At 59.1% G+C, this 9,350-nt stretch overlaps 1 protein-coding gene across 1 annotated transcript in view; it reads right to left on the reverse strand.

Annotated features, from left to right (window-relative positions):
- Positions 1 to 9,350, reverse strand: part of CRISPLD2 (cysteine rich secretory protein LCCL domain containing 2) — a 56,050-nt gene that overhangs the window by 41,456 nt on the left and 5,244 nt on the right. The window contains exon 2 of the mRNA XM_027773444.1: positions 4 to 199. Coding sequence (XP_027629245.1) covers positions 4 to 128 — 125 coding nt within the window. The 5' untranslated portion in view covers positions 129 to 199. The remainder of the gene's footprint in view (positions 1 to 3; positions 200 to 9,350) is intronic.

Consider the following 9,350-nt stretch of genomic DNA (forward strand, 5'->3'; position numbering starts at 1 on the left):
GGCTCCTCCTGCCGGTAGCGGCCCAGCAGCTCCTCCAGGCGGGTGACGTTGGGCAGGAAGAGGCCCTGGGCGCTGCAGACCAGCCACAGCAGCCCCAGGGGGGTGGCACCGCTCAGGACACAGCGCATGGCTCCGGCCGGCAGGGACGGCGGGGTGACAGGACAGCGGGGCCTGCTGGGGCAGAGCTGGGCGCAGGGCTCTGAGAGGAAGCAGGGCGGGGAGGGCAGGTTGGCATGGACCAGCTGCTCTGAACCCAGCGGCCACGACTCCCTCCTGCAGATGTGGAAACAGGCTCACGGCCCACAGGTGGGAGTGTGCAGCTGGGGCTCAGCCGGGGGTGCCCAGCACAGTGAACAGCCGGGCGGAACCGGAATCCAGGCTGGTCGCTCCGGCCGGTTCTCCTGCCCGGGTGCTCGCCCAGAGTCACTGCCTGCTCTCCCAGGTCGAGGAGCGGACTCTGTGCATGTGTACACGCTGCCTCCCGCCCCAGGGGACAGTCACTTCCTACCACGGCAGGACGTGCTGCGGCGGGCCGCGTGGGCAGCAAACTTGCCGGTCCCTCTGAAGTTGGGCTCATGTCACCGAAAGTGGTGGCCTGGCCTCCACCGATGACCGCACAGCCCCTCCTCCGTGGCCTACCACCAGGCACTACCCACAAGCCCCTCACACATTACCCAGAACCCAGCCAAGGACCCTGAGCAGCTTTGAAAAGTGCCCCAAGCTGATTTAATAGAGTGGAAAGAGGGGAGGTGCCAGAGCCGCACCCCAGCCCCCGACACCCCTGGGGTCTGCCTCAGTGGCCTGGGATACCTGCTGGCTGCGGTTTAGCACTCACTTGGGGTAAGCGCGCCCACACCACATCTGCATGGGTACCTGTTATCAGCAGGGCCAGACAGATATGAGCTAATTTCCCAGAATTTTTCCAGAGGGGTCCTGGAGCCCCAGCCCTGACACGCCCCACGGTTCCCTGTAACGTGGGCTGGAACACCCGGCTCGGAGAGCTGAAGCAGAAGCACCTCCATCTTTGAACTTTACTGTGTAATTGCTTCCTCCTGCCCAGAGCAGAGTGATTAATAGTCTGACTGTCGGGGCCAGCAGGTGGCGTGGCAGTAAAGGATGCTGGACTCCCACATGGCTGACCCTGGTTCGAGACCCTGACCTGGCAGCTTGCTTTCTCAATTTCCCTCTCTCTCTCTGTCCCTTTCTGGTCAAATTTAAATTAATAAATTAATAAAGTTAAATAAGATAATTCTTTAAAAAAATAGTCTGATTGTCTTTGCTAGCCTGAAACCTTTTGTTTAGCTGTTCCTCAGCAATGTACTGACCATCCCCAGACCCCCGCCCAGAGCCATGGGGACCATTACACAAAGGTCTGAGAGCACCCTCAGATATAGTGAACCTGCTTGGCTCAGCTTCCATAACTGCTTCACATGGGAACCCCCTTCCTCCTCACCCCCTCATTTCCATCGTAATCACATTAGCCCAAAACTGACTCTGAGCTTTGCCTTTGTAAGTGCCCCTCTCCTTCCACTCAGGGCTGCGGGGTTTTGAGAGACATGAGTCCCCCATACGCCGTCTGCTTAGTCAACTCCAATAAACTTGGCTGTGTCTGGAAGTCCTCTTCTCTCTGAGCAGACTCTAACAGATCCAGGGTCCCCTTCCTGCTGTGCTGCTGAGCAGGGCTGGCCCAGGGCACTGTGGGGAAGGGCCGTCCACAGGGCGCTATCCCACAGGTCAGCTGAGTTGCAATGCAGGCCCTGGGGCACGTGTGTGTGTGCCCAAAATTCTGACGGAAGGAAAAACAGAGGGAAAGGGATTGCAGCACGACCACACCCCACTACCTGTCTCTGGTGTACCTACACACTCTCTAACAAACAAAAGAAAACAAAAACCAAAGAAGCCCCAAACACAAGTGCAATCAAAGCAGCTCCCGGGCCAGCCTGTGGAGGTGGGTACGGCGGGCTGGGTCCCCGTGACTGAGTGTATGGTTGGAGTCCGGACCTGGCGGCTTGAAAAACACTTTGAGCTCAAGTGCGTGTGCGTCCAAACATTCCAGAAGGAGGGAGAGACAGAGAAGGGAAAGGGCGTGGCCATGCTCCACGGGGTGCTCTCTGGCTGCCTCCTCCATCTACCTCTGGTGAGCGCACCTCTGGCAAATTAAAACCAAAAACTCCCTAACTTTCGTTTCCACAGTTTTTCAAAGTTACAGACGTTCACCAATTTCTTAGGTGCATTTCTGCCACGCCTTTGGTCCCTCCGAGAGCCCTTCGCACGCCTAGGTGGGCTGATCACCTTATCTCAGATGGACCAACCGAGATCCGACTGATGGCACCCCCGTCTTACAGATGAGGGAACTAGGCTCAGAGTGGTCCCAAGGCCAGCCCAAAGCACATTCCAGCAAGTGGAGACACAGCCTCACCCTGACGGCTCTGAGGTCCTGGGGTTTTCCAGCAGGCACAGGACTGATCGCCCTGGGGCCAAACGCTTCAGCTCATTAAAGGGTCACAAGCCACAGACCTCCTCCTCCTGGCCGACAGCGACAGCGACAGCAGCGGAGGGCATGCGAGGGTGTCCATTTACGCCCTCACTGCCCTACTCCACAGGACTCACTGCCACCCCCGCCCCTGAGGGAGCCCCTGCTTTCCGGAGGCTGGGATAGAAACTAGCGACACAAGAGGATGAGGACGCTGCCCCGCCTTCCAGGAGCTGGTGGCAGGGTCGCACAGGCGGATGGGGAAGCCCACCCGCGGTGCCTACACGGCAGGAGCAGGCTGACAAAGATGGTGCAGGGGTCTCAGGGACTGAGGAAGGGGCTCCAGAATTCAGCCTGGATGGGGACAGTGGTGGCTGTGCCTCAAGGCTGACCCAACCGCAACTAAGAGACCCAGTCCTTTGAAAAGTCCTTTCCAGTCTTTGCCCACAGTGCAACCACCAGGTTGTCACCTGTGCAGTTGTGTGGGACCACAGACGGCAGCCCAGGGAGGGGTCATCAAGGGCAAGACAGGGGTGGGGGTGCATGGCTGGGTGGGAAGAGAGAGAGCAGAGGCCTTGGCACCGGGAGGGGGAGAGCCAGCCAAGGACCTAGAGAAGGCTGCCGTTCTCATCGCCGACCCCTGGAAACTCTCCAGGGTCCTGACCGAGCCTGCGCTTCGGATAAAAATAACGCTGGGTGGAGGAGAGGCGGGCCTGTCCTGCAGCCCCCGGGATGTGCTCAGGAGGCTGGGCCAGGGCCCTGGGGAGGAGAGCTCTGTTTATGGAGCTGTCCTGCTGGGACTCAACCAGGAATGCGGAATTCTCAGGGTCCCCTCTCCTCTCTCACGCCAGTCACTGGCATGTGCGCACACTGCCGGCCGCAGCAGGTCAGGCGCAGGGAGACCTGAAACGCTGACGCTGGAGGGAGACGGCTGAGCGCCTTGCTGGCGTCAGCTCACAGACGCTGGTCTCACGGAGGGGCGGAGAACCTCCAGCGGCTCAGAGCGCCTCTGTGACCCGATGAGCTTAAAACCCGGCCAGTGGGCATGACTCAGGTGGCCACCAGGGAGGGGATGGGGGCCAGGGGAGCGCCGTGTGCTGGGACAGGAGGGGCAGGGCCACACGTCAGCATAAATGCCTCTCAGACGACGGCGGCGAGTGAGGAGAGCTGCACAGAGTCTCTCTAATGGTGCCAGTCACGTGACTTTGGAAGCATAGACACGGGTGTCATTCATGGGTACACAGTCAGCCCTCCACGGACTCGACGACCGCGGGTGACAGCCAGCAGGTGCCGTCGGGTGTCATTCATGGGTACACAGTCAGCCCTCCACGGACTCGACGACCGCGGGTGACAGCCAGCAGGTGCCGTCGGGTGTCATTCATGGGTACACAGTCAGCCCTCCACGGACTCGACGACCGCGGGTGACAGCCAGCAGGTGCCGTCGGGTGTCATTCATGGGTACACAGTCAGCCCTCCACGGACTCGACGACCGCGGGTGACAGCCAGCAGGTGCCGTCAGGTGCCAGGTAGCTGGGCCCATAGTGGTCGGGCTGTGCTGAGCACACAGACTTGCCCCGTTGTTATCTCTGGACAGTACGAGACAGCAGCTCCTCACCCGGCACTCACACCGAGCCAGGCCTGGCGGGACCCTGGGTCAGCTGAAGTGCAGGCGTGCGCGGTTCTATACCAGAACGGTACACGTACACGGCGGCCTTCGTGTTGGCGGGCTCCATACTGCAGGTGTCCTGGGACCAATCGCACATGGATGCCGAGGGCCAACTGTGTGTGCGCATGTACACGACACATGGACGGCCTGGTTTCTGTGTACACGTATACACATGGAGCATGTGTGCACGTGTACAGAAACATGGATGGGCTGGTGTCTGTGTGTGCACATATACATGACACACAGGTGGGCTATGTCTATGTGCATAGATACTCATGGAACGTATGTACACATGTACACGACACATGGATGGGCTGGTGTCTGTGTACACGTATACACATGGAGTGTGTGTACACATGTACATTGTGCAAACAGCATTTCCAGAAGCCCTCCTGGACTTTCTGGCCCAACCATCCCCACCCCGGCCTCTTAGCAATAGCATGAAATACCCACGGCACACTGCCACACGGCAGGAAGGCTCCCTGGAAGGTTCTGTTCTCTGCTGCAATTGCAAAACCGACCACACGACCACAAACAAGATAAGGCTCCAAGACAGCGGGAGAGCACACCAGATAGCAGGGCGCGGAGCTGCGAGGGGACCCGGCCCAGGGCCAGCTGAGAGGCACGTCAGATGTCTGAGCATTGCCCCGAGCCTGGGCTGCAGCTTGACTCTGCAGAGAATGAACCGAGACCGTGAGGGTACATGGCTCAGTTGAGATGCAGCTGAGATTTGAATCGGAGTTCCCGAAGGCCTGGAGCACTCTCAGCAAGCCCCCACTGAGCGCTAACTCTCCAGCAGTGGCCTCCATCCGGCTCGGCTCTGCGAAGTAGTTTAGGACCTCGGTGAGGCATCGTCTCGAGTCCAGCCAGGAGCTCCTCGGCTGTCTCCGGAACGATGCCCCTCACAGGCAACGCCCTGAAGCGAGCGAGGAGGGCAGGCGGTTCAAGTTGGCCGTGTCCTCCGCCGGAGCTGCATCTGCCTTGTGTTTAGGAAAGCCTGCCAGGAAGATGAATCCGAGGGCTCAGCCTGTGAGCGTCAGCTCTGTCCTGGGCCAGAGGCTCTGCTTTGCACATGCCGTTCCCACAGCTCATGCAACCCCTGACCCGGGCCAGGCAGACCCGTCCTGCTCCGCACTAAGGCTCGGCTTAAGGGCAGGCTTCCTGGAAGCCTCCTGGAGATTAATCAGCTGCAGAGCTGTGGGGCTCCTTCCCGCCGTCTGACCACTCGGTGGCTGATAAATATTTATGGCAGGAGTTGATGGCTCTCCCATCCCCCAGCAGATCAGAAGCGTCATGTAAGAACTGTGCGTGACCACAGCCCGGGCAGTCCGGGAAGACAAACCTGGGCTCCACTCCCGCCACTGCCCCTCCCGCCATGGGCCTGGGCACAGCGCTGACCCTCTCCGGCCCGTCTGGGTCACAGGTGGAGGATGTCGCAGGCCGAGAGAGGAGAGGAACGGACGAGGTGAGAACAGCCGTCCTCGGGAAGTGCCCGCTGGTGCGAAAGCCGGAGAGGCTGAGCGCCATACGGGTTAGAGCTTGAGGGTTAGAGGCTGACCGGAAACCTGGCCAGGAGCAAAGAGACCTTCCTCTCCTCATCATCTTCTCAACGCCTCTTTGCCTAAAGTAAATCTGATTTTTTTTTTTTGAGAGATTTTCACTGTAGGGCGCGTGCGCTCGCCAGACAGACAGAGAGAGACATAGAGACAGAAAGCGAGAAATCACCCCCCAGGGGGGATGGTCACGCCGCAATCCCTTCTCCTCCATTCTCCTCTCAGGATCTTGGGCACGCACGCACACGCGCCCGGCGTGAGTTTTAAGCCACCGGGTCCGGGACACGAACCGCGGTCGACTATGTGGGAGTCCAGCAACATAGCCATTATGCTAACTGCTGGTTCCCTAAATCTGATTTTTTAAAACCTTGTTCAATGTCCACGTTTAGTGGGGGAAAGCCACCACCAAACATGAAGCACACTTCAGCTCTGTATATGCTGTTAAGTGGTGGCCATCTGGGCCAGCAGGTGGCGTAGTGGTTAAGGCGCTGGACTCTCCCACAGCTAACCATGGTTCGAATCCCAGACCTGGTGGCTTGCTTTCTTATTTTCTCTCTCTCTCTCTGGTGAGCACATGTGCCCTATAGCAAATAAAACATAAATAAATAAATACCATTAAATAAAGACACATATTATTTAAATGTGCTGGCCATTGTTTCCCCAGCTTTCTGGGGAAACAGGTTTGGAGACATGGCGATCCACAGCCCGAAGGTCAGCGTCAGGAGCATCTGCACAAGTGGTACACGGGGGACCAGCTCGGATGCCACTGCTGCCACAGTGCTCTGCCCACACAGAAAGGGAAGGACAGCCATTCATTGAATCTACTTCGTGCCAAGGAAGGACAGAAAGTCAGCAGCACTCGAGGCGAACCAAGGTGATGTACGAGAGCAGGAACTGAAGCAACTGGGCAATACGCTAGTCCATTCTTTCTTAAAGATTTTTCAGAATTATTTATTTTATTGACTATTATTTTAACTTGCTATAGGGCATGTGTACTCGTCAGAGAGAGAGAAAGCAAGCTGCTAAGTCCACACCGCAGTCAGCCACGTGGGAGCCAGCACCTCGACCACCACGCCACCTGCTGGCCCCCAAATGAATACATTCTTAAAATCCCAAGGACATCCCAGGGCCCTGCTCTCCCTCTGGGCAGATGTGTGGATGTTTCCTGGAAACAACGCTCCAGCAAAGCTGTCAACAAAGCACAGGAAAGCTCCTTCTCCAAGCATAAGAAAGGACGGGCGCACAGTGTAGAACAGCGTGGGCGCAGGTCGGGCCTAGGTTCAAGTCCACCTCCACCACGGGGACTCGAGGACCTCCCAGAAAGTCCCCTGGCTTCTCCAAGACTCAAAGACCTCCCAGGATGTCCTCTGACTTCTCCAAGACCCCGAGTCCTCAGGGACACAGCGAGGCAGTGCGTTTCAGTGTGAAGAAGACAGAACAGTGTTGAGAAGGGCCCAGCAATAAAATTGGGTTTTCACAGCTGTTCTCCTGCCTCCTCCTGGGAGAATTTGGGGTCCCAGACCAGCCTTGCCTTGAATGCCTGGGTCTCTGGTCCTGGGGAGTACCCGCAAGGGGAAGCCAGGGGGTAGCAGAACTCCACGCCACTTTGCGGGCCTGGAGTCCTTGGGATCTGCAGGGGAAGAGGCGGGTCTGCTGCCCTTGGGACTGGAGAGGTGGCAGGAACCTGCCGTGGCGGTGGGTATGAAAGGCTGGGGTGCCAGGGCATAGTGGGACAAGGGCCTGGGAATGGGAGGGGTGCTGAGGGGGCTGGGGGCCAGGGCTTGCTGGTTGGGGTGCACCACAGGGTACTGCTGAGCTCTGAAGAGGGGGAATCCAGGCAGCAGGAGTCCCGAGGACGAGGGCTCAGAGGTGGTCTTGGCATCGGCCTGAGCAAGGGTAGGCACGGCACCAGGGCAGCAGGGAGACGAGGTCTCGGTCGGCCTGGGCAGGGCCAGGGCCAGGGCCAGCTGGCAAGGGGCCTCGAAGGCCAAGGTCATTTCTCTTGCTTTCACTCTTACTGAAAGGGGAGCCCCGGGGTTAAGCCAGATGGTGAAGGGGCTGCTGGGTTTGGAAACCCTTGGGCTGGGACCCCCCCATTCAACCTCACTGCCATAACGCCGAACGGAAGGAGCCGGATTCCATGTTCAGCGAGCTTGGCTCCGTTCACGTGAAGTGCAAAGCCAGCCTATGCTATTAGAAGGCCGGAAATGGTTATCTTTGAGGGTGCGGAGCAGGAGGAAGGGCCCGTGGGGCTCGTGGGGTGACTCAGGCCCCACGGCTTAGAGCACTTCGTAGAAATTTGCCCATTTTTACATCAACGACTGTGCACTCTCCTCTAGTATGTGAAACTGCAGCCAAAAGTGAAAAAAGACCAATCTCTGCGACCTCTGAGGAGGAAGGGAGGCCGGCGGCATGCCACCCCTGGCAGGGAAACCCCGGGGGCTCTCCCTCAGCCTGCGGGGGCAGCGGCCCAGAGCTCCAGACAGCCCTTAAGTGCTCTGCAATGTCTCAGAGCCCAGATAAGGCCGTGGCCGGCGGGGGGCCTCCCTTGGACCAGTGCACCGACTGCCCCAGACAGGGCCCAGTTCATCCCAAGTCTGAGAGAGCACTTTGTCTGGCCATGCCAAAGCCCTGCTGAAAAGATCCGCTTGGGCCAGGGCAGCCGGGCCTTGCAGGGCCCAGGAATAAACAGCGTTTTCAGCGGCGGCGCTCCCTCCCGAGAACAGGCTGAACAGACCCGCTGTGTGGGCTGCGTGGTGAGGGGGGAAGGCGGCCGAGGGCACGCAGGTCCCCTGAGCTAGCAGTGCCCTTGCGGAAGCCGCTCGTTCTTGCAGGGGTGGCTTTCAGGGTTACAAACAGAGGCACGTGGCAGGCTCGGAAGGAAGAGGCTAGAGCCCTCAGGACATTGTCAGAGCTCTGGGAATCACAGCCCTCCACACAGAGGGCCAACAGGCTGGGTGTCATTCCAGGAGGGCTCGCGCACAGGCTGCCACCCCCACCCAAGGGGCCGCGCCGACGCGGACGGAGGTCTTTCTGCTCCCACCGCTCACCCCGCTCCTGTGACAGGGCTTCTTTCTGGTCACTGGGGCCCTGTAACCAGCGCCTGCCACCCAGCTCCCTGTCCACCCCGCTGGCCAGCCCCTCTCACCCCATCTTCATTTCAGGGCCCCGGAGCAAGCCCTCAGCAGCCGTCCAGGTCAGCTCACACCCAAGCCTACATCGGGAACTGCCGGAAAGACACCTGGTTAAAGGAGATTGCAGGCCCTGCCCTACAGCTGCAGGTTCAGCAAGTCTGGGGGGCCTGAAAACTGCACTTCTATCAAGTCCCCAGGGGCCCACTTTGAGAACTGCTGCTGTCGGTTACAATGGCCTCTCACAGCTCCCCTCCACACCTGGTCCCACCCTCCGCACCCCACCCTGGGCTGGGGGCATCTTCTTTTCTCTCTGAGTTGGCTTGCTTGTGAGGTCCTGAGACATCTTCCCTTGCAAAGGTGGCACAGCTCATTCCTGAGTGGGCCATTCTCAACTGCAGATGCCACTGTGTCACCTCCTGTGTGAGCCTCCCACTAGTGGCACCCGTTAGTGGTCCAGTCCACCACACCTGCAGGTCAGACCCTCGCCACCCCCAGCCTGGCCCCTAGATCCTGCCCCGCCTGAC

Source organism: Tupaia chinensis, unplaced genomic scaffold, assembly GCF_000334495.1.
Source record: "Tupaia chinensis unplaced genomic scaffold, TupChi_1.0 Scaffold000355_1, whole genome shotgun sequence".
In the NCBI taxonomy this organism is placed as follows: Eukaryota; Metazoa; Chordata; class Mammalia; order Scandentia; family Tupaiidae; genus Tupaia; species Tupaia belangeri.